The sequence below is a fragment of the Herpailurus yagouaroundi genome, unplaced genomic scaffold (genome assembly GCF_014898765.1).
Source record: "Herpailurus yagouaroundi ecotype Mexico unplaced genomic scaffold, PumYag 163, whole genome shotgun sequence".
Classification (NCBI taxonomy): Eukaryota; Metazoa; Chordata; class Mammalia; order Carnivora; family Felidae; genus Herpailurus; species Herpailurus yagouaroundi.
The window spans coordinates 51,741,272-51,762,105 of NW_024412404.1; the positions used below are offsets into that span (position 1 = coordinate 51,741,272).

General features: G+C 45.5%; 1 protein-coding gene across 26 annotated transcripts in view; it reads right to left on the bottom strand.

Moving 5' to 3' along the window:
- Positions 1–255: 255 nt before the first annotated feature.
- Positions 256–20,834, bottom strand: part of ABLIM1 (actin binding LIM protein 1) — a 219,703-nt gene continuing 199,124 nt past the window's right edge. For 12 of the 26 annotated variants that reach the window (XM_040486541.1, XM_040486558.1, XM_040486531.1 and 9 more), the window contains 10 exons: positions 19,273–19,320; positions 16,240–16,386; positions 14,015–14,106; positions 12,685–12,790; positions 10,227–10,291; positions 9,541–9,601; positions 8,451–8,458; positions 7,351–7,425; positions 6,349–6,429; positions 256–5,239 (listed from right to left, as the gene is read on the bottom strand). In XM_040486541.1, the coding sequence (XP_040342475.1) occupies positions 5,126–5,239; positions 6,349–6,429; positions 7,351–7,425; positions 8,451–8,458; positions 9,541–9,601; positions 10,227–10,291; positions 12,685–12,790; positions 14,015–14,106; positions 16,240–16,386; positions 19,273–19,320 (797 nt within the window). In that variant the 3' untranslated portion in view covers positions 256–5,125. The remainder of the gene's footprint in view (positions 5,240–6,348; positions 6,430–7,350; positions 7,426–8,450; positions 8,459–9,540; positions 9,602–10,226; positions 10,292–12,684; positions 12,791–14,014; positions 14,107–16,239; positions 16,387–19,272; positions 19,321–20,834) is intronic. The other 14 variants (XM_040486538.1, XM_040486550.1, XM_040486551.1 and 11 more) reach the window with 3 other exon arrangements.

Here is a 20,834-nt window from a genome sequence, read left to right on the forward strand (position 1 = left end):
TTTCAATATTTTTCCTTTAGTCAACTTGGCCAATCTGGTCTGGATTCCTGGACTGTCCTGGAACACACCATTGCTATTTGTTGCATTCCCCTCCCCCCCACCCCAACGGCCTTCCTATGTGACAAAAATGCATTCCTAAAGCTTTGGTATTCTGATTTTGTTCTGGTTGTAAGTCAGGCTGGTACTTGTTCAAATGGGACAGACCTTTCAAGGGAGCAGGGGAGCAAGAAAGGCAACACGGCGTGGAGGCATTTATGAACAGAATAAAGCACACACTTTATTCACTGAGTGGCGAGTGCACAACAGTGACACAGAGTATGGGGCAGGGAAGCGGCAAGTGCTGCTTGCGACAGGAGCGTGGGGCAGGTCGGGGCCATAAAGCACAGCGACGTGGGGCCAGCTGGCCGCCCCTGCCTCTGCATACTAGTATGTAGTATTCGGGGCACAGACGGACACCCACTCACTTTCACGGGGGACACGACACATCTTTCCAACAGCAGCTCTTCCAAATATTCACTTTCATATTTCTGAAAGGGGAGGGCAGGAAGAACTGGACGTCTTTTGACACTTGCAAAAAACAAAAAAACTCCATTAAACCAAACTCAAAAGGAAAGGATGGTAAGAGATTTGTCTGCCACTCACAGAAACCACACGCATTTGTTACCGGACGGGTCTTTACACGGAACCCAAGAGGAACATCGATAGCGTGGACAACTGTTTTCTCTTCCACAGGATAAAGAAACATGGGCATAGACCATCATCAAGTGGCTCACCACCTTTCTGGATGTTGGTGTAAATAGTATTGTCTCCTGCTACCTTTGGTGAATAGGTTCCAAAAGTGACTCATGGGATCTTCACTCTTGAGAAAGACACTTTGGGGAAGAATTTTATTTAATGATAACAATTGCCAGTCGATTACATCAAGCGTCAGAAAATGTTGGATTCGATTTTGTTGTGTCTGCATACATTGTCTCGAAAGTTTCTTTCAGCTTAAACGGACCACCTCCCCCTTTCTGAGTTTGCCATAAGTTACATTTGCCCAAATGAAAACACAAAAATCCACATGCAAAGCATATCCATCACCATCTCCTCATTGCTTCCTGGGCAACACATGGAAAGCGATTTTTTTTTTTAAAGGCCAAAGTCAACGTTTCGCTTTCTTTCATTACGACACAGTCGGGTAGTTTCCTTAATGTACATTACACTCTAAGGTGGCGTCAACTGTAAATCTCAAGCCTGAAATCATCTTTTTTTAAGAGAACATTCTTCAAAAGGGAGTACTAATGAGTGAGTTGTAGGGGCTTACTCACAAACACTTGGTTTATCAAAAGAAAACAATTTCAAAGATCAAGAAGGTCAAGGCTGGCCGAGGAAGTGTAGACTGAACAGTGACCAGGAATGCAGAAGACGTGATCTAAAAATCGAGCTTGCCTCAGAGGACACAGAAGGGGGGACGACACGGAGTTCCTTTCCTTCCACCATCTTTCCTGACAGAGAGAGGGCTCACCTGCCCCTTCGACGCGCAGGACGCTAACACCAAGCTTTTTGAAAGAATTTTTAGAAAGACCTACCTAGTCAAAAGTAGTGAATTTGAATTTTTTTTTTTAACTTGCAAAAGCGTATATATTTGATATAATCATCTGAGAAGCAATTCTTTAGAAAAAGGTGTTTGCTTTCAAGTGTAAAGAAATTAGGTGAAAGTTTTATAAACATTTCCAGCAAGACTTCTCTAGGTAGGGTTGACGGGCACAACCAGACTGAGAACGTGAGCTGCACGGGGAGTGCGGGCCACAGTGCCCATGAACTCTGGCTCTTCTGCGTGAGGTTGCACAGAACAGGCAGTTTACTGCTAGTTATTGAACGAGTCACATGAAGAACATTTCCTAACTAACCCAAACCAAAATGTGGGTGCACAGCGGGCTGTACAAGTTCCCAAATGATCTTCACGTCTCCTCTTACACCACACAGGAAGACTAAATGGTATCCTGGCTCTCCTGGGAGAAACCGGAAAGGAAGCACTGACTTTCATGTTGCCAGAGGCTTCTTTTGCTTCATGCAATCGGTGTGTGCTTAAGGAATTGCAAGTAGGCCCAACCCTCAAAAATGGAGCCCTTGGGGTACGTGCCAGGAAAGTTTGCCAGCTGTGGGAGTCCTTCCCTAGAGGGAACAATCTCTGTTCCTTTGGCTGCGTTAACAAGTGGAATTTTTATGTGCAGTGCAGAGTGGGGTTCAAGCAGAGAACGCGGATGTCCTGCACGGTGGCCCGGACGTGCCGAGGACAGGCATGCTGAGCCCGGTTTTTAAAAAAACGGAGAGGCCATTGTAGCCTATAGAATAGATTTGGCAGTTAAGAGAACCAGGTTGCCCCACGGCCCATCCCTCCAGCTGGAGTCTTCTGCCGGGAGTGGAGTCGGGGAACCCGCTCCACGATATGGTTGTCTACAACCCCTCCCCAGAGCACAGTGCTGCTCTGCCCGCAGACGGGAGGCTACTGACGTTTTCTGGTAATGCATTTTTGCATGGTGCAGTTTAAATGAGCTAGTACGCTCAATACGGAAAGAAGCTTCCCACCCCCGATCCCCAAGTTGGATGCAGAATTGAATTCAAAAGATACAACAGAAGTAGAGTTTCATTGGTGGGAGGTTTTGGTTCGGATCTTTAACTACCACTGCAATTCTTCTCCCACTGACATTTGATCTATGTGCACATGGGTCATAATTCATTAACCAATGAAAACATGGAGGGCCCTTTCTTATCCCCGTAATGAAAAACTTCTCTCCACCAGCCTAGCATGGGCACCCATTTGGCCATGCTTGTGACTGATTACTGGGAATACCCTCTGGTCCCCACTCCTCCCACTGGGCCAGGGCAAAGCAAGGACTAGGATACGCGGGCCTCAGGCGGCAGGTGCAGGAGAGGTCGGAGGGAAGTCGGGGCGGCAGAAATACTGAACGAGGCAAGAGGCACTAAACTGCGAGCTGCGGTCCGGAGGCTTCAGACCCAGGAGGAGCCGGTCTTCTTTCGTCCACTCCATCAGAGCCACTTGCAAAACGCGTTAGTAGGTCCAATGCGCGTGCGTGCGCACACACACACACACACACACACACACACACACTCCTATTTGTGAGAACAGTCCTCAAACATTCAGTGTCTAGCACTGAAAGGACAGGCGGCTTTCGATCCCCTTGGCGAGGGTGCAGGACAGTGCTACTGAGCAGGCCCAGAGCTCAGCACAGCACCCGGGTGATGGAGTGCGTCACAAGTTAGAGGTTCGCAGTACAGGTCCTGGAACAAGTTTCCTTGCTTTTTACCACTGGAGTCAGTTAGCAACTAGTTCAAATACTTGGTGCCAGCAGGAAGAACTTCTGAGCCTTTATTATCAGAGGCATAGGAAGAGAATTCGCATGATTTCTCCTTTGGCTTTAAAACAGAGTTTCAATTCCTAGGCAGAGCCCCCAGTGCACACGAATACATGTGAAAGCCTCCCGTGTGTGGAGCTGGAGAGACCCTCCCTCATCCGACTCACAGGTCATTTGAGCCACGGCCGGAAGCTGCCGGGAACCGTGATGCGGTCTTACACGCGCGTTTTGGTGAAATCCTAGGCCCCGCTTTAAATCTCGTGTTGCCAAATTGGTGAACTCTGGTGCGATGCTCCGAGCTCCACACACAGCCCGATCGGAGGTCTGTTTCCTCCTCGGCGTGCTGCTGACCTGAGCTCCATCAATCACGGAGGATGCTGGCTTCTGACACCAACACCCTTCCACGAAGGATGCCTTGTTGGGTGCGGTGTAGCCTCACTCTCGCCCTTTGAGTCAGGCGCACGTGTGCAAATGTTCCTTAGAAAAGCTGCCGCCCGGCCGGACAAACGCTCAAGCAGAAATGAGATGTAAAAGTACACGCAGACTCCCCAAACTACCCTGGGTGCGTCCACGTACGCACACGCACACGCACACACACACACACACACACATACACACACACACACACCATGAAGTCAACAGAGCTAGGCAAAGGAAAGCTGAAAAGGCCAAATTAAATCAGTCTGAAGCAATGTACCCTGGAGTTGCAGAGACTGCAGAGAGAAAAGCGTGCCCTTTCCTTAGCCGACTACTGAAAAGACCTCAAACCGCCCCCCCCCCCCAAAATGCCGGGGGGCTTGATGGGATTCAGAGGATGCTGGGTGGAAGAAGGACTAGCGTGGGCGGGACACATTAATTTGTTGTTTTTTTTTTTTTGTTTTTTTTTCTTTTTGCCAAGAGTGCCGCGGCCCCCTTGGGCAAAAGTCATCTAACAGCACACAACCGGAGAGAACCTCTCCCTTTCCTTTCTGGGCAGTGGGGACGGGGGACAGCTGCTGTCCGTGGTGGGGAGGCTGAATGAAGCACACAGTCTGAAGCAGGAAAAGAATGAAGGGAGATACTCCTTTCATTCCATTTCCCTCTCTTTCTCTTAAAAAAAATTTTTTTTTGTTTTTAAATAATAGCGAAGTAATTTGCCAACCAGGTCCTAGCAAACAGTAGAGAAAAAGGAGCGTGTTAAAAATGACTCTGGCGGCTATTCAGCCCCCTCGGAGCAGAGCTTGCCCGGTGCCCCGACGCTGATCTCCATCCTGCTGGGGGGCGCAGGTCGGGCTTCGCGAGGCCAGTGAGGACAGGGGTGCGCAAGGTGGTGTGCCCGCATGGATATGTCCCTCAGGCTCTTCCTTCTTAGCCACAGTGCTACATAATAAATATATTCCTACCTCGGAATTACTACAGCTGCTTTTTTTCCATGCGGCGTCCTAAGGGCACTTGCTGGCTCTTACCCATACGGTCAGCACTATTGTGAGACAACAGTTATAGGAACTGTTGCGTACATAAGGTGATGGAAAAAGGTCACGGGTGTGGGGAACACAGAAATTTCTATCCTGTTGCTTCTTGGCAAGTGTTGCCGGTGGTGGGTCCGAAGTGTGGCTCGTGGGTGTTTTCACCAGGTTTCCCCTTTCGTCGTTGCTGAGGGACAGTAGCTTGAAAGTTCTCCAATCAAGTTTGGGCCTTAACACAACATCTTATGTGTCACCGCCACGTCAGTCCTTTTTCTACCTGCTGTCTACGCGGGGCGGGGGCGGGCAGGGGGTGGGGGAGGCCTAGAAGAGTCTCGCTTTCTTCTTCATGTCGTTGCGTCTCCAAAGAGGTAACTTGTCAAATTCCTGTATGGACATTCCAAAGATTTCCCGAAACACTTCTGGGGCTAAGTGGCGCTGTGACGGGAGAAAAGATCAGTGGTTAAGTTCCGGTGGCCACTCGAATGGCCTTGAGCCTTGAGAGTTGCTCTCAAGTCTACAGGGGATCATTGTGAAGAGCAAGACAGAATGATGGCAGAGGAGTTTACTTCTTGAGCTTGTTAGCAGGCCCTGGCCTCACTGGATCCTTACCTGGTTGGCCCAGGGGAGGCACCCTCGCCAGGAGACAAAAGAGCTCATAGAGTATTGATGGTTATTGAATATACGTAATGGTGATGGGACATAGGAAGGTGGCCCATCACCCTAGAGGCAACTCCATTTCAGGTCGCTGGGATGTTGAGGAGATGCAGGGAACATGGACCATAGTAATAAGAAAGCCAGAGAGAGACTTCCAGAATGGTCTCCGGGGAGCCCAGGGGCTCCCTCCTGGCTCAGCGGCAGGAGTTTTGGTGGATGCCTGGTCTGTGAGGAGGACAGACTCCATCTGTTGTCTCTCCTAAAAAGTTCCCTCAGGATAGTAGAGCCTTTATTCTCTGTGCCAGACTGACTTCACATACACAGGTACTGCCTTTTGTCAGGGAGAAGTAATGATTCTTTTTAAGACTGGCAGCCAGAGTTTTTCTTAATTAAAACCACTCAGGTGGAAAAGTAGAAGGATCAGCATTCCATGTCTAAGGAGGTCTCGGGTGTGTGCACCCAGAGAACCCTTCAACAAGGAATGTGGGAACAGCCAAGAGAGATACTCTTCGTCCAGCACTCCCTTCCCTCTCGCGACGAGTTGGACCCAGGCTCAGGGAAAGGTCAGTCTCTAGGGTATCTGAAGAAGGATGGATTCTTCTCTACAACCCCGGCCATCATGATGACGACATCGTTTCCACAGAAAACGACTAAAATCATACTGTGCCTCCTGGGTCATCTTTGGGGTTTCACCACACATTTAGGCTGATCTCTTAAGTGTATATTTGGGTTTTCATCCCAAGTTATCGTAGTTCTACCTAACATATGAGGTTGATTCTTTTCTTTCTCTTTTTTTTTTTTTTTGCCTGGGGAAAGTTGGGGGAAGTGCACAGGTATCTGCAGTTGGGACTAGTTATTTATGTATTTAGTTAGTTAGTTAGTTAGTTTACCTCCAGCCTGGTTCTGTCCACGTCTCTTAGGATTTTGTTGCGCCCTCTGTTGGTCACCATCAGCATTTCATATGGAAATATCTGAGAAGCAAAGAAAAATACCTCTTCTAGAACACCGTTGTCCATTTTATTAACAAGCAGAATCTACCTAAAATCTAGCACTCCCAAGATAGAGCTTCTAAGACATTGTAATTATAGAATCTGAATGATGGGTGTTCCTCAAATATCCAATGGACAGGGACCAGTTCTCATACGTTCTCAACTCACCATGTCTCATGTGACCCTGTGCCTTTGGAGGGCTTTGTAGAGTGAAAGAATACAAACCTATTATGTCTTGGGGGTAAAGGGAAAAATTAGAAGTGAAATGATAGGAATGTGGTTTATATGACAGGGTACCCTTGCAGGGTTCAACGGTCTTGTTCCATGACCGGCTCATGATTCCATGCAGCCAGGCAGGCCCAGAAGCCCTCTGGTGGAGGACACTGAGATAAGTCCCAGTTATGGTCACCGGGGAGCATAGCCTTGGGCACCTCTGGAGTTTCAGGATGGTCTGGAGCTAGGGTAACCATTCATCCCAGTTTGCTCGGCACGGAGGAGGTTCCTGGAATGCCAGACTTTCAGGGCTCACGCTGGGAGAGTCCTGGGCAAGCGGGAAGTGTTGGTCACCCCATCTGGGGCGGTCTGTGGGTGCCCCACTTTGCACTGGGCGTGCCTCGCAGTGCTCGTACCAGGGGCCAAGTACAGAGCTCGTAGGAGAGGTGTGCTGTATTTCACTGTGGATGCATCATACCGCACCCAGTGAGGGCTTAAACCTGTTGACTCAGTGTGACAAAACCAGTGGAGAGTCAGGGTACTCTGTGATGTGGCTTGTGTGATGTATCAGCCTGGAAGCAAGTGGACCTCAACACTGAGTGTGATGGAACGGCAGAAAACCAACTCTCTTCAGGGTGATGGCCCGGTGTGCTATTCCCATATGAGAGCCGGGAGAATGGCTACACTTGCCTTTGGTTCCAACATGTTGGGCATGGACACCCCCCGGTCCATTCTTGTCCCGGACATGTGGCCATCTGGGAGAGTCTGCAACAGAAAAGCCGCTTTAAGGAGCACATGACAGCGTGGGGAGCTGAGGGGGGAACCGTGTGGCCTCCCCAAACTCCCGGTTTCTGTCTCAAATCCTGTTTTACAGATGTGCCATTGTGATCACCATAAATATTTCAAAAATGAAATCCTTTCTGCATAAGAGCAGGGATACTGGGAATACTGTTCTTCTGTCATTAAGTGGGGAAAGACCCTGGCTTAATAACTATTGAGGGGCCCCTGGGTGGTTCAGTCGGCTAAGCATCCGACTCTTGATTTCGGCTCAGGTCATGATCTCCTGGTTCTTGAGATCAAGTCCCAGGTCCAGCTCTGCACTGACAATGCGGAGCTTGTTTGGGATTCTCTCCTTCTCCCTCTCCACCCCTCCCCTGCTCATGCTCTCTCTTTCCAAATAAGGAAATAAACTTTAAAAACAACAACTATTAATTCCTAATTTAGGCTCCACACACGAAAGTATACAGTATATTAAAAAATTTCCAAGTCTGTGATTATTTTCTTACTTTACTCTGAGTTTTCTTTGTATCCCCCCCCCCCCCGCCCCGCCCCCATCCTCCATCATGATTTTATAAGGCTAGGGTCTAGGAAAAAAGAAATGGTACCAGACAGGACAGGAATTTCTTTTCATTTGGGACCATGGGAAGGAGGGGAGGACCCAAAGCTCGGAGTGGTTAAAACTGAAAGGGAAAACTGTATGTGGGCAGACCCTTGATGTTGGTCCACTTCTGCCACAGAGAGGATGCTCTGAGGCCAGAGCAAGAGTCCTCGGACACCTGGCCTGGTTCATGCCACGTCCCCAAGGCCTGCGGGGCCAGCTTGACGTGGGCATCGGGCATTCCTGATCCTTACGGCTCCTCATATCTCCGGGCTAATGAATCAGACCAATCAACCCAAGTTAAGAATCTTCTCGACAGAAACCCTTCCCTCGAGCCGCCACACGAGTCTGGACTGGTAAATGGCGGTTTTGCTGGCGTGGTCAACAACTTGAGAAAGACACCGTTCCATACCTGGTAGTCTAGAAAGGAAAGAAAAAGAACATTTCAGGAGAGAAAGATCAGAGAAAAACACGACACGTTAATATACAATATTCTACTGCAATTCCGCAGACATTCTACAAGGCACCGTGTTCTTCTCTCTGCTGGGGTCTCTGGAAACGCTGTCTCCCTGAAGCTAGGAGATGCTACTCCTGTTTCAGTTATCAGTTAAAACACCCTTTTTTTCACTGAGGCTTTCCCCGACACCCTGAAGGTATTTCCGCCTTCTCTGCTTACAGCATGTATCTCTGGAAGCTTCTCTCGTCACCTCAACCTGTCCCTGTGTCTCACTCAGTCATGTGCATTTTTTTTTTAATAATTTTTTTTAATGTTGATTTATTTTTCGGAGATAGACAGAGTGGGGGAGGGGGATAGAAAGAGGGAGACACAGAATCGGAAGCAGGCTCCAGGCTCTGAGCTGTCAGCACAGAGCCTGACGCGGGACTCAAACCCACAAAGTGCGGGATCATGACCTTGGGCTGAAGTCAGACACTCAACCGACTGAGCCACCCAGGTGCCCCACTCATGTGCATTTTTTTTTAATGTTTATTTAGTTTTGAAAGAGAGAGAGAGAGAGAGAGAGAGAGAGAGAGAGAGAGAGGCAGAGCGTGAGCAGGGAAGGGGCAGAGAGAGAGGGAGACACAGAATCTGAAGCAGGCTCCAGGCTCCGAACCGTCAGCACAGAGCCCGACGCGGGGCTCGAACTAGTGAACTGTGAGATCATGACCTGAGCCGGAGTCGGACGCTCAACCGACTGAGCCACCCAGGCACCCCTCATGTGCATTTTTGACAGGAGGGCCGTGTCTTGCTTAGAGTGTGCCGTAACTCCAGAGATCTATGTGGTGGAGTGCTCGGCACATGGCAGGAGCAATGAATTCATTCTTACAAACTCTGCTTCTCTGGTCTCATTTCAGGGGTGACACTTTGCGATTTTAATACATGCTCCGTGAGCTCCCACAGGCTAGCTGCGATCCGACTTTCGGAGGGCAGACTGCACGAACAGAGACCATGTATTTGTGACTGCACAGCCAGTCAGTCAGCAGTGTGACCGCGATGGCCTTACCTCGGACTCCGCCGCTGACGTCCCCATAGCTGTTGTACTGAGCAAAGTCTGTGGAAACAGGCTGAGATGAGGAAGAATAACACATCGTTAGAAAATCCACTCCACCATGACGGTTTTAGAGCCAGGCGAAAAGAAAGAAAGGATTTACAAAATCCTAAGAGCTCTTCCCAAACTGAATTCCTGGGCCCTTGTTATTTTTCTTCTACTATTATGGAATCTCTTTGTCTTATCGTGATGCCTCTGATGGCAGCAGGACCTGGATAAGCAGGTTATCTTTTGCTAATAAATAAAAATACGTTTCTTCACACAGCTACGCAATTACATTTGTCCTATGCTTTGGGGGGAGGGCGATTGCAAGGAACTTTCCTGTATCTTTTCACAGCAGAGACAAGGGCTCAAGTTACTACTTTTAGCTTGAAATATTTGCCACACGATCAATTAATGTAGTCTTCCCACGAACTTATAGAGGTTATTTTTCCATCTACAGTCAATTTCTCTTTCTCTCACTAGAACTATTTTATTCTGCCTGTAACTCAGAGTGATTTGCCACGATATCAGAGATTATAATTTTCTTCATATCCTAGGACTGAGATCATATTATCAGACATACTCAGACAGTATGTCAGCACTTCGTACCAGGTCTGAAGAAGGAATAAACTCAGGAACAATTCATTGACAAATCTTACCCGGTGAAGCCCGTTTTTTCCATAGCCTGGGAGAGATGAGGTTTTAGATGATAGAGCATGTGAAGCTGAATGAGAAAAGGTAAAAAAAGAAAAAAAAAAAAGAGGAAATCAGAAGTCCAATTCTTAAAAGCTTCTTTCTTTTAAAAGTAAACTCTATCCCTAATGTGGGGCTTGAACTCACGACCCCAAGATCAAGAGTCGCATGCTGTACCGACTCAGCCAGCCAGGTGCCCCCAGAAGTCCAGTTCTGTAACGAAACTGACGATTTATCTTCTACCTTACAGAAAAGAAGATCCATAGGAAAATGGAAAAAAATAACCCAGATAATGTTGGGCTCTAATGTTCCTGAAAGGCCACCACATTTGGGTCATGCAGGGAATGGATGGAGAAGGAAAGAGTTCCCTGATGCTGCTTTATCTCTGAATCCTCAATACAACCTAATGATACCATCATTATTTCCATTTCATAGGAGAAATAGGGGCTAAGAGAAGTTAAGTATCTTGCCCAAGGTCACGCATCTTATAAACCGCGAAGCGATGATCTGAACCCAGGGCTACCTGGATGCATACGTTCATGCCCCATTGGTCTGGCAGCAATAAGTGACCTGAAAGCCAACCGTGTAAATGTCATGCTCTCCTGGCCCACCAGGAGAGGCGTGGGATAAGCCACCCCATTCATGGAGTCTCCCCATTAATATCCCATTAATCAACAGCCTCGCACTACATCAACTATGGGGCCTTCAGGGGAGCAGACCTGGGTTTGAGTTCTGACTCTGCAACTTGGCACCTCTGGGGATTTCATCTCTGTTAGTCTTTGTTTCTTGACTCATGTAGATATAGTGCTATATATTCTTATAGAACAGGGCTATAGAGTTAGACGGAGCTCTGAAGATTAGTAAACCACTCAGTGCAAGATGGATGCCAGTGAGGCATCTCGGAGAGGCAGCCGGGCATTCCCGTGCACTCTGGGGTTATAACACTTGGACTCCTGAATCCTAGTTTTGCTAGTTACTAATAATGTGACATTGGGTAAGTTACTTAAATTTCCTGCTCCCGTCTTCTGATCTATGAAATGGGGATGACAATAATAACATCATCGACTTCAATGGCATGTTGTGAGAATAAATGAAATAATGTTGAACACAAGGGCTTGAATGTAGTGCACATTAAACATACTGTTAAAGAGGCTTTAAGAGGGACAAGTACACACTAGTTGAGAACACGGGAGAAGAAATATTGTGGGTTAGGAGGGCACTGACTTACGACAAATATAAGCAGGGGGACGTATACTGATCAACTATTTCAGCCCAGTGTGTAAGTAATCTCCTTCAAAAGTATCAAAAACAACTCTGCTTGTTTTCAGCTCTTTCAGTGAATATCTGAATGTAAAATCACAATGTTTTCAAAATGTTGTTCCAGGTCTCTATAATCAAAAAGCATTCTATTCTCTCCCTCCCTTTCTTTTTTTTCAAAGTTTGTTTATTTTGACAGAGAGAGAAACAGAACAAGCTGTAGAGAGACAGAGAGAGGGGGACAGAGGATCCAAACTGGGCTCTGTGCTGATAGCAGAGAGCCCGATGCCGGGCTTGAACTTAGGAACTGGGAGATCATGACCTGAGCCGAAGTTGGATGCTTAACCAACTGAGCCATCCAGGTGCCCTGCCTTTCTCTTTTTTTTTTAAAGAATAGTCAAAATGAAATGAACTATAAGGGCTTGATTCACATTGTCATACAGTGTTCCAGGTTAAAAGGATGAATCAATTTCATCAAATGTTAAGAAGTCTCTTGCAAAATCAAGTTCCCTTGAGCCAAAAATCATAGTTCTTCTCTAACGGAAGTAAGGTAAGAGGAGTTGGAAGTACATGGGTTTAGAAAGTCTGAGACCCTTCCTGGGGTAAGAGAGTATCAGTGGCTACTTCTGTGTATGTGGATGTCCTCCTCTCCCAGCAGGGGGCATAAAACCCAGAAAGACAGAAGATCCTGATTATGTACCTTCTTCCTTCCCTGCCTGATCTAGACCTCTCAGTGATTGAGCTTTTCCTTTATGTTTACTTCTAATTGTGTGTGTGTGTGTGTATGTGTGTGTGTGTGTGTGTGTGTGTGTGTGTGTATTCCACACATTGCAGATATACATGATACACCCGTGTCTCTAAATGCTCCAAAAGCATCTGTTCTCTGTAAGGATTTCCTTTCATGGATTCCCTCTAAGATGAGTATTCTGAACAGACCCTCAGAAAATCCTCCCAGGCCCCCCCCCTTCCGTCATGAAGAAGATACACATTTAAGGAAGAACTACGGCATCCTCGTAAAGCTAAGCTGACACGCAGTGGGTTTCCTGTACTTCCTTTCACAGAGAACACACCAGAAGTGTCCCTGCCTCTCCTGGAACAGGCCAGGCAGGCTCCCTGCAGGCAGGGGGCTGGCTCCCGCTGGGAGAAGGCAGTGGGTCCGCTGCTCACCTGAATTGATGGGAGAATCGTAGCGACTGGCTGACAAGGAAGACCTCTCCCGGCTCTCCTTCTCCATCTCCTCTTTCAGTATCAACTGCCCCAGGCCTGAGTTGAGCTATTCACAGAGAAAAGACACATAAAAGAGGAGTCCACAATTATGGTCACAGATGGCAGTTTCTGTTTGAGAAGATCCTGCAAGAAGTTTCTGACTCTAGAGTGAACCACCCAGAGGCCGGTGGTTCCCCAGCGGGTAGGCCAGGTTTTGAACCTTGAACCCCTCTTAGCCTTTTTTAATGTCAAGATACCATTCCCCTAGGCCATGTCAGAAGAATGTTCTCTCTCCTCCGCCCTGCCCAGCGTGCCCTGAGGTGACCTCAGAAGGCATGTGCGTATGCCGATTTTTGAAGCACAGAGGGGAGTTTGGGGAGAGTATCTTTAAAAAAAGAAATTACGCTGATTTGTTTAAAAACAAGAAAACACAAGTAATGTATGCTCGTTGCACAGACTTTAGAAAATCTAGAAGGAGAGAAGAGTAGCCCATAGTCCACCACTCAGAGATAACCACCATTTACATTTTGATTTCTATCCATCCTGTATTTTTCCATGCGCATATTATACAAAACTGGGCTCATGCTATGAGTGCAACTTTGTATCCTTTCCCTCCATACAACTAGTATCTTGTGCGTTTCCCATACGCTTAAGTATCTTTGGAAAATGTCATTGGAGCGGATTCATTAGTTTCTTATTGGCGGGAGGGTATATAATTTCCCGGCTCCCTCTACCCCAGGCTATAATGGACTATCCTTCTTTTGGTCTTCTGGGATGTTGTGGGAGGGGTATAATGCGGGTTTCTTGGTGGCAGTCCATTTTGTCCCTTCCCTCCTGGCCCACATCAACATATTAGGTCCTACAAGTCCCGAGGAAAGACTTGGACAAATACTCAGTCCCAAGGGAATTCCTTCGGCAGAAGCTGCCCTGGGGGAAGGAAGGCAGGTGTTGCACCGCATGGGTGACAGCGTGGCTCCACCCGGCCCTTCGGCACCCTTTCAACGCGTGCACTGCACACACACGCCCCACGCGGTCACGCTCTCCTCACAGAAGCTCGAACATTCCACGTCCCCCTGACCTCCAGCTTCCAGGCCATCTCTTCCGGAACCCACTAAGTACCCTGTCTTATAGTCACCTGAGGCCCGTCTTCGGTCGCCTACCGGATTTCGGGCCCTTTGAGGGCCGGGACCACCTCTCACTCCCTTGGTGGCTCACCCATCGCATTCACTGAAACTTCCGGGTCTATGGAACTGAATTGGAGACTTTGCAGCAAAGTAGCTTAAGGACAAACCTTCATCAGTTGCTCTTCCTGCAGCTGCCGGCGCCTCAGAAGCTCCTCGTCATCTTCCTCTCTGCCACTAGGTCTGCGTCTCATGTCGGCTCCTAATTCCACAGCAAAGACAACTTCTCACATGAGCCCCATGGCAAGGGGATCTTAAGGCACTAGTCCACCTGCGCTCAACTTGTCCCGATGGCAAAACCGGCAGCAGTCTTTAACGTTCACGAACAACACAAGGAAAAGAGGGCCCACCGCCGACTGAGCCCTGCGGGTGGGTTTCTCGCGACGGGGGCCTCCTTTGACAGGCCAGCTCAACGCGTGATCTGGTAAGGCATGACCTTTGGCCTCCCGACAACTGACCCGCTCAGTTAGAACTTGGCGTGCCCTTACGGCTGGGGCTCAGTCATCCCATCAGCCACTGGCCGCAGCCCTCTGTCATAGGTGGGAAGGCATCTAGAGTTATTATTTGGATCTCTCGGAGGTCAAGTTTCAAAGAGGGGAACCCAAGGTCACGTACATACCGCCCAATAGGTAAGATCGTCACTCTCTCGTGTTCTCTTTTTCTGAACAGACTTGTCATACAATCACCCTCCCTCTGCCCTTAAATTCACTAAAAAGCATCCTTTCATTTTCCTTTTAAGGGATGAGTCTCCAATGTTTTCCTTCCCTCAATCCTTGGCAAAAATGGTCACGAGAGAGTTTCATGCTAATAGGTCAATAAAATAGCATTAATACAGCTCAAAAGTTACTTATTTCATCCCAATCTAGCAAATCACTTACAATTTTTAAGCTTCTTGGAAAAGGGGAGACAGGGAGTGAAAGGGAGGAATCTGTCCGAATGGTTGTAAAATTAAGATAGTTATTGTTTTTCCTAAATTGCTTGGATTAATCTGGCTGTGGGAGGAAACAGGCAAGCTTGCTAATCTAATCAAAATAAACTTTAACCTATAGTCTCAGTTTTTATCCTTTTGATGAATGGGCCAGAAATTTGCTTCACTTTGGAACCCAGAAACTATTTAGTGGTGATGATTTTAATCACAAAACATTCTTCTTCCTCTGCCCCAAATTTAGCTGTATGTGTCCCCACAAAGCAACATGACTGAACCGAACCTCAAAGGCCACAAGAAGTGCCCGCAGGGCACAAACTGGCAGGGAAAAGCTGAGGATTGATTGATTCTTAGTTCCTAAAATCATAAATGTCAATGTGAATTTACTCTCTTTAATCTATGCTAATAAAAATGAAAAGACACAAGTTTGCAAGAATTAAATAAATCTTAAGTCAGCATAATATACAGAGTACTTGGGAATAATGAACTAAGGAGGGAAATTTTCCCTCAAGTATTTCTGTAAATATAGATTGCTTTAAAGTCCACTTGTACTGTTTGTAAAAATTATTCCGGAAAATGGCTTGATGAGAAAAAGCACGATGAAGAAAATTTGGAACATTGAAGGCCTTTTAAAAAAGGTTGTCAACAGACATGTGAGAAGATAGTTCTATCTTTGCGAAACTGACTCACTAAATCTTCAGTATTAGCTTCTGTGTTTGCTAAATACCCCTTTTTAGGCCAAGTGATTTCACAACTTGCAAAACAGGAAAGACACAGACACGGTTCTAAAGCATAAATTTGTGGTTCAAAGCAAAGAATGAAACAGCTCGAACGTGACATTTTAGCACAGAATTCATGGAAATGAGATGGAAAATCACACAACTTCATACGAGTGGTTATTCCAGAACACCTACTACTCGGTGACAGCCTTTCTTAGTAAAGGAGAACGTGATCTCATGAGTAAGGCAGAAGTGCTTCAGTGTTAGGACTGGCTGTTAAGAGAATTGTAACTTCAACCCAGAAATAACCTAAAACAAATGTCACTGAAAGAAGTCACACCTCTGTGGACACTTGGTAAAGTCACCCACTAGACTCTACTTATAAACGGTGTTCTTGGCGGGAGGCTTTGGTTCAACTAGTTCAAAAGTTACTGACTCTGCAGGAACTCTGAGAGTCCCGGCAGATCATCTGTTTTAGACCAGTTCTGGCTGTCTCTCAGCAGGTTGGTGAGTGCAAGGCTCTCGTGATTGGGTTTTTGTAATTGTGAAGCATTTGGCACCCAAATGCTCTGGTCATACTTTTCCTAAATGTCTTTACGATAGGACACATTTTCTTGCATAGTTTTAAGCATTTCGTTTTGTGATCTCCTACCAATTTGTCCATTTTGGCTTAGCCACAGCAGTTGCATACCTACGGCGGCAAGTGAGGGGGGCCCAGGCCAGTGATCCGTCTCAATCTTTGGTATCTCGCTGGGATCTGGAGCTTGGGCTGCTGGGAACTTGGAAAACTTGATGATGTCTTCTGAAGACTTGCTCTGGGCTGCTAAGGCAGCTGCATCTAGGCGGGAATGGGGGGGGGAGGGGGGGAGCTTAGCTATCAGTCTGCAAGGTCGTGGTGGTACAACCCACTTCCATAGTTGTCTTGTTTTCTGGCAAAAGTTTCGACTCCAGAAAGCTGCTTATGGCTCTTAGCAATTGCCCAGTCACTCAGTGGCACCTAGTGACAAGTGATTTTCCTTATGTTCTGTTGGATGCAAAATTTCATTCTACATCTGAAATACCTTATTGTAGAGCTGGGCCATCCGATACTAGCTCTAGCTACGCATGGCTACTTCAATTAATAAAATTAAATGAAACCAGAAAATGAATAAAATTAAAATCCAGTTCCTCAGTTGCACGAGCTACATTTTAAGCGCTCAATAGCCACGTGCAATGAGTGGCCACCATATTGGAAGCACCATCGTAGAACAAACATTTCTGTCATCACAGAAAGTTCCATCAGATGATACTCTTCTAGAGCAATCAGAAATTTGAATTAGTAGTTTGAAATTAAAGAGCTAAGTTAAAAGCATGACGCCGTCCATTGACTGTAGTTGTTAACCATAAGAGGGCTGGCTTTGTACGTTTGTGTATTTGTATCTGTTCATCTTAGCGATCATCTGTCTAGTTCATTCTACTCTTTACATATTATGTATGTGTCTGGAGTCCTAGGAGAAATGGCAATGGGAAAATCCGTGCTTAGCTTCTAGGAGTTTAGCATTGTGCCTTGTAGGAATTTAGCATTGTGCCTTTCGTATGTTGACTTATGCATGTATGCAAAACACTCCTTATTTCCCTCAAGGGTCTGCACGCCTAAGTGAGCCTTCCAACTTCAAGACAACAAAAGCCAGACTAACAATGGCCTCAGTTCACAGGGTTCTTAATGGCTCTGCTTAGAGTTGTCGCTGGCTTAGAACTCCAAATCTAATCACAGAGCTGCAACAAAACAAACCAGGCTAAATGGTCAGACCCTGATTCTGGCTAATTTGGCAGACTGGCCTGGGATGCTACTAAACATTTAAAATATAGTTATAATGCTTTAAATAAAAACTATCCCCCCCCTCTCTGGGCTCACACATTTTAAAATCTGGAAATGATTTTTTGAACCCTTAGCTCAAATTCCCCATTCTTTTAGTAACCCTCTGGGTCTCGTTTTCCTTAAGTGACTTGACCACGGTCACCCTATATGCTCATAAGGGGTGAAGTGTTGGCCAAGCACGGGGTAGCGCTTCTGAGTCTCTAACCTCTTGAGAAAAAATAAAAAAATTCAGCTGGGAAAACACTGCTTACAACATCACCTTCTTAAAGATGTGTTAGCATATTAAGGACTGAGATGTTCTGCATTACAAAACAAAAAAAATAGTGACTGTATTTAAATCTAGCATTTTCCAAATGCACTGGGGCCCAGACACCAGGTTTGATGTACCTTCTATTTCTATCACACGGAACTGCTCTTTTGCAGAATGTTCTTTGGGAACTGCCACTCTGGCTGTGCTATTCTTAATTACAACAAACTGAGAGTCAAGTCAGAGTACATTTCATTAAAAAAAAAAAGCCAATCTCTTAAATAAATAAGCCAACCCTATCCAATCTCTTTAAATCTTAATCATTTGATTATTTTTGTTTAGAGAGGCAGGGCCTTAGAGATTTTAGTAATAAAAACAGTTTCTACATTGATAAATCAAACTCTTGGAGTCTCATTTGTAAATTTAGAAAAAAAAAAAGCATGACTTCAAACAGTAAGTACTTACGCATTAGAATTGGTGAAGTCAGTAAACATTCACATGTTAATGAGTGGGTGAGAAGACATTAAACCATAAAAAAACAAACAAAAACAATGTTAACAAACTTAAAAAAGCAAGCACACGGTGTAAAATCTTAAAAAAAAAAGAAAAGAAAAAAATCACAGTGGTAGAACCATTACAATATGTACAATCTTTTTTTTTTCCCCTAGAATGTTGGCCTCAATTTTTTCCTGTGTGCATTTTCAACTTTGTTTGCTTTTCAGGTCATCCTGATCCTTAAGGACTCCTTAATGTCAACTAGATTTTAATGGCAGCCTTCAACTTTCCAGGCATGTTATGTGTATAATTTTCTGACGTCACCTGAAGACCAGTCTTGGCTTTCTATCCATTCACAAAGATTTATGGCATCTAATCTATAGAGACCTAATAATGGTGGAGGGAAATGTGATCTACCTATGGTAATATGATTTCCTGGGTTTAAAAATTCTCTATTTCCAGAAAAGGAAAACACAGCTATAAATCCGTATTAGGGATTTTCGTTTGCAGGAATTTCAGAGAGTGGCTGGCCTAACTTACTGGTTTTTGTCTAAAAGGAAACTGAGGGGCAGAGAAATCGTGTCCATGATATCATAGAGCCATTGAGGGGAAGGGCTGGGGCCCAGGGCCTTGGTCTTGGGTGTGTCCTATCCATTCCACTGCAAGGTGCAGACATCTGGGGAATTGGACAGTCAAGTTAATGTAGACTTGGTCCAGCTAAGTTTTCTAGGTTGCTGGCCTTCACTATTTTAATTACTTCAACTAATTAGAAGCTCAACAAAATTACTATAGAGGCTGGTTACATTATTTGATGGCACATACAAAAAAACGGTATTTGTGAATTATTGTGTGAGCAGTACCTTCCCTCCTTTAGGAATGCAGCGATACACGGTTTCATGGGCTCAAAGATTTGCCTAGGAGTTTCCTAACCAAACTAAGCGTTCTCCATCCAGGAAAACCAATCTCACAACATTTGCGTGTTAGGGAACCATAAAGGCATAACACGCTGGGTGCCCCAGTTTGGTTCTCAAAAGCAGCAGCAGGGAAGCCTTTCAGAGGACAGACAGCAGAGAGTTCAGCTGATACCACTACTTAAAAGCTACGCGGAGGAAAGAGGGTTTTACCATGCTGTTTGTAGATGGGTGGTTTTCGGTAAATGTTGATCCCTTGATCTGTGGAAATGAAAAGCAAAGGTGTGTGATTATGGGAACTGGTTCAGCGGTGGGGAAAAATAGATCAACCAAGAGGCAAACCAAACTGAAGACTCTTGAACAAAATCAACCCAGAAGGTTAACTTTTGTATTACAAAGATTGAGGTTACTAGAAGAAGAGGTCACAGGAATGAGTGAATCACTATAGACAAGTGATATGGAATCCTTTGTAATACATCTTAGGATAGATAGAGATGCAATTCATTCATGAGCCATTTATTGCAAATACACACTTCACTAAAAGTGAGATTAAAACAGGAAGAAACGCAAGCAGTGGAAGGGACTCTAGTGGTGAGGAAGACATAACCAGTTTGGGGAAGATCCCCAAATTGCTACTGTCCAGAAATTGAGCTCCCAGTAGATACCAGGGGCTCAATTTACTTTTTAGCTAATGAGTGGAACAGTGGAAAGCAATGTCATATAGTTAAGAGTAGTTATTTTAAAACATAGAAATAGTTCTTATGTGCAAGGCTAGTCTGATGTCCTGACAGGATGGACGTCTGAGAAGATTCCAACTTGTAGAGGGCAAATTTAAAAAAGAAAGAAAGAAAGAAAGAAAGAAAGAAAGAAAGAAAGAACGAAAGAAAGAAAGAAAGGAGCCAAATATTATTCATTTGTTATACAGGACTGCATCTGATTATGCTACCATTTCACTTTGACTGCAAATGCTCGGGCAATTTCAAAAGGTTTGCTTCCTCAGAATCATGGCCACCGTATCTTGGTGGGGGCATTCTTCATGCAAAAAAACTTGCAAATGTACACAACACTGATTTTAAAGTTCAGTGAAGCTTTATTTTAAAAGGCAGCTCTATCTTAGTGGTATGAATCTCGGTGAGCTTTCCTCTGTTTTATCAGGTAAGTTTGGAATGCAAAAGAAAAAAAAAACGATTATAGATTCTGAATATGTTACCCCTAATGGGTAAGGTATCGAACCACTTTCAGTAGCTAAAGAAGTAAAACAATGTACTTCCCATGGAAAAATGACATCGTGACCTTGGATGGCCAATCTTGCCCTTACAAATTGAGCTGACTGTAAACATTAAGAGAATGATGGGTCCTGGGATTTCCAGTTCTTGATGGCAAATTACCATTTGTACCGTGACAGCAGATGCTTATGACTTCAGCAAAGCTTACAGCACCAAGCCTAAATTGCAAGATATCATTGTGGGCTAAGGAGGTAGTCAGTTGGTTACGCACTGCAGAAGGACCATCCAACTAACTGATCCAACTTTACACCTCTCTGAAAAGTCCATAGAAAGATTCTCCGCATGGGAGACAAACAGGAGAAAAAAACAAAAGTATTCTCGAGATGTTGTGGTTCACCTAAAGGTTCACCTTTAGGATGAGAAGGTAACTAGGTTGCCATTGCGAGAATTGTCAATGACACCAAACCACAGAGTGGTATCCCAGGAGGCACTAATATAAAGGTAAAATTAAAATCTTAGTCCAAAAAAAAAAACAAAAAAAAAAAAAAA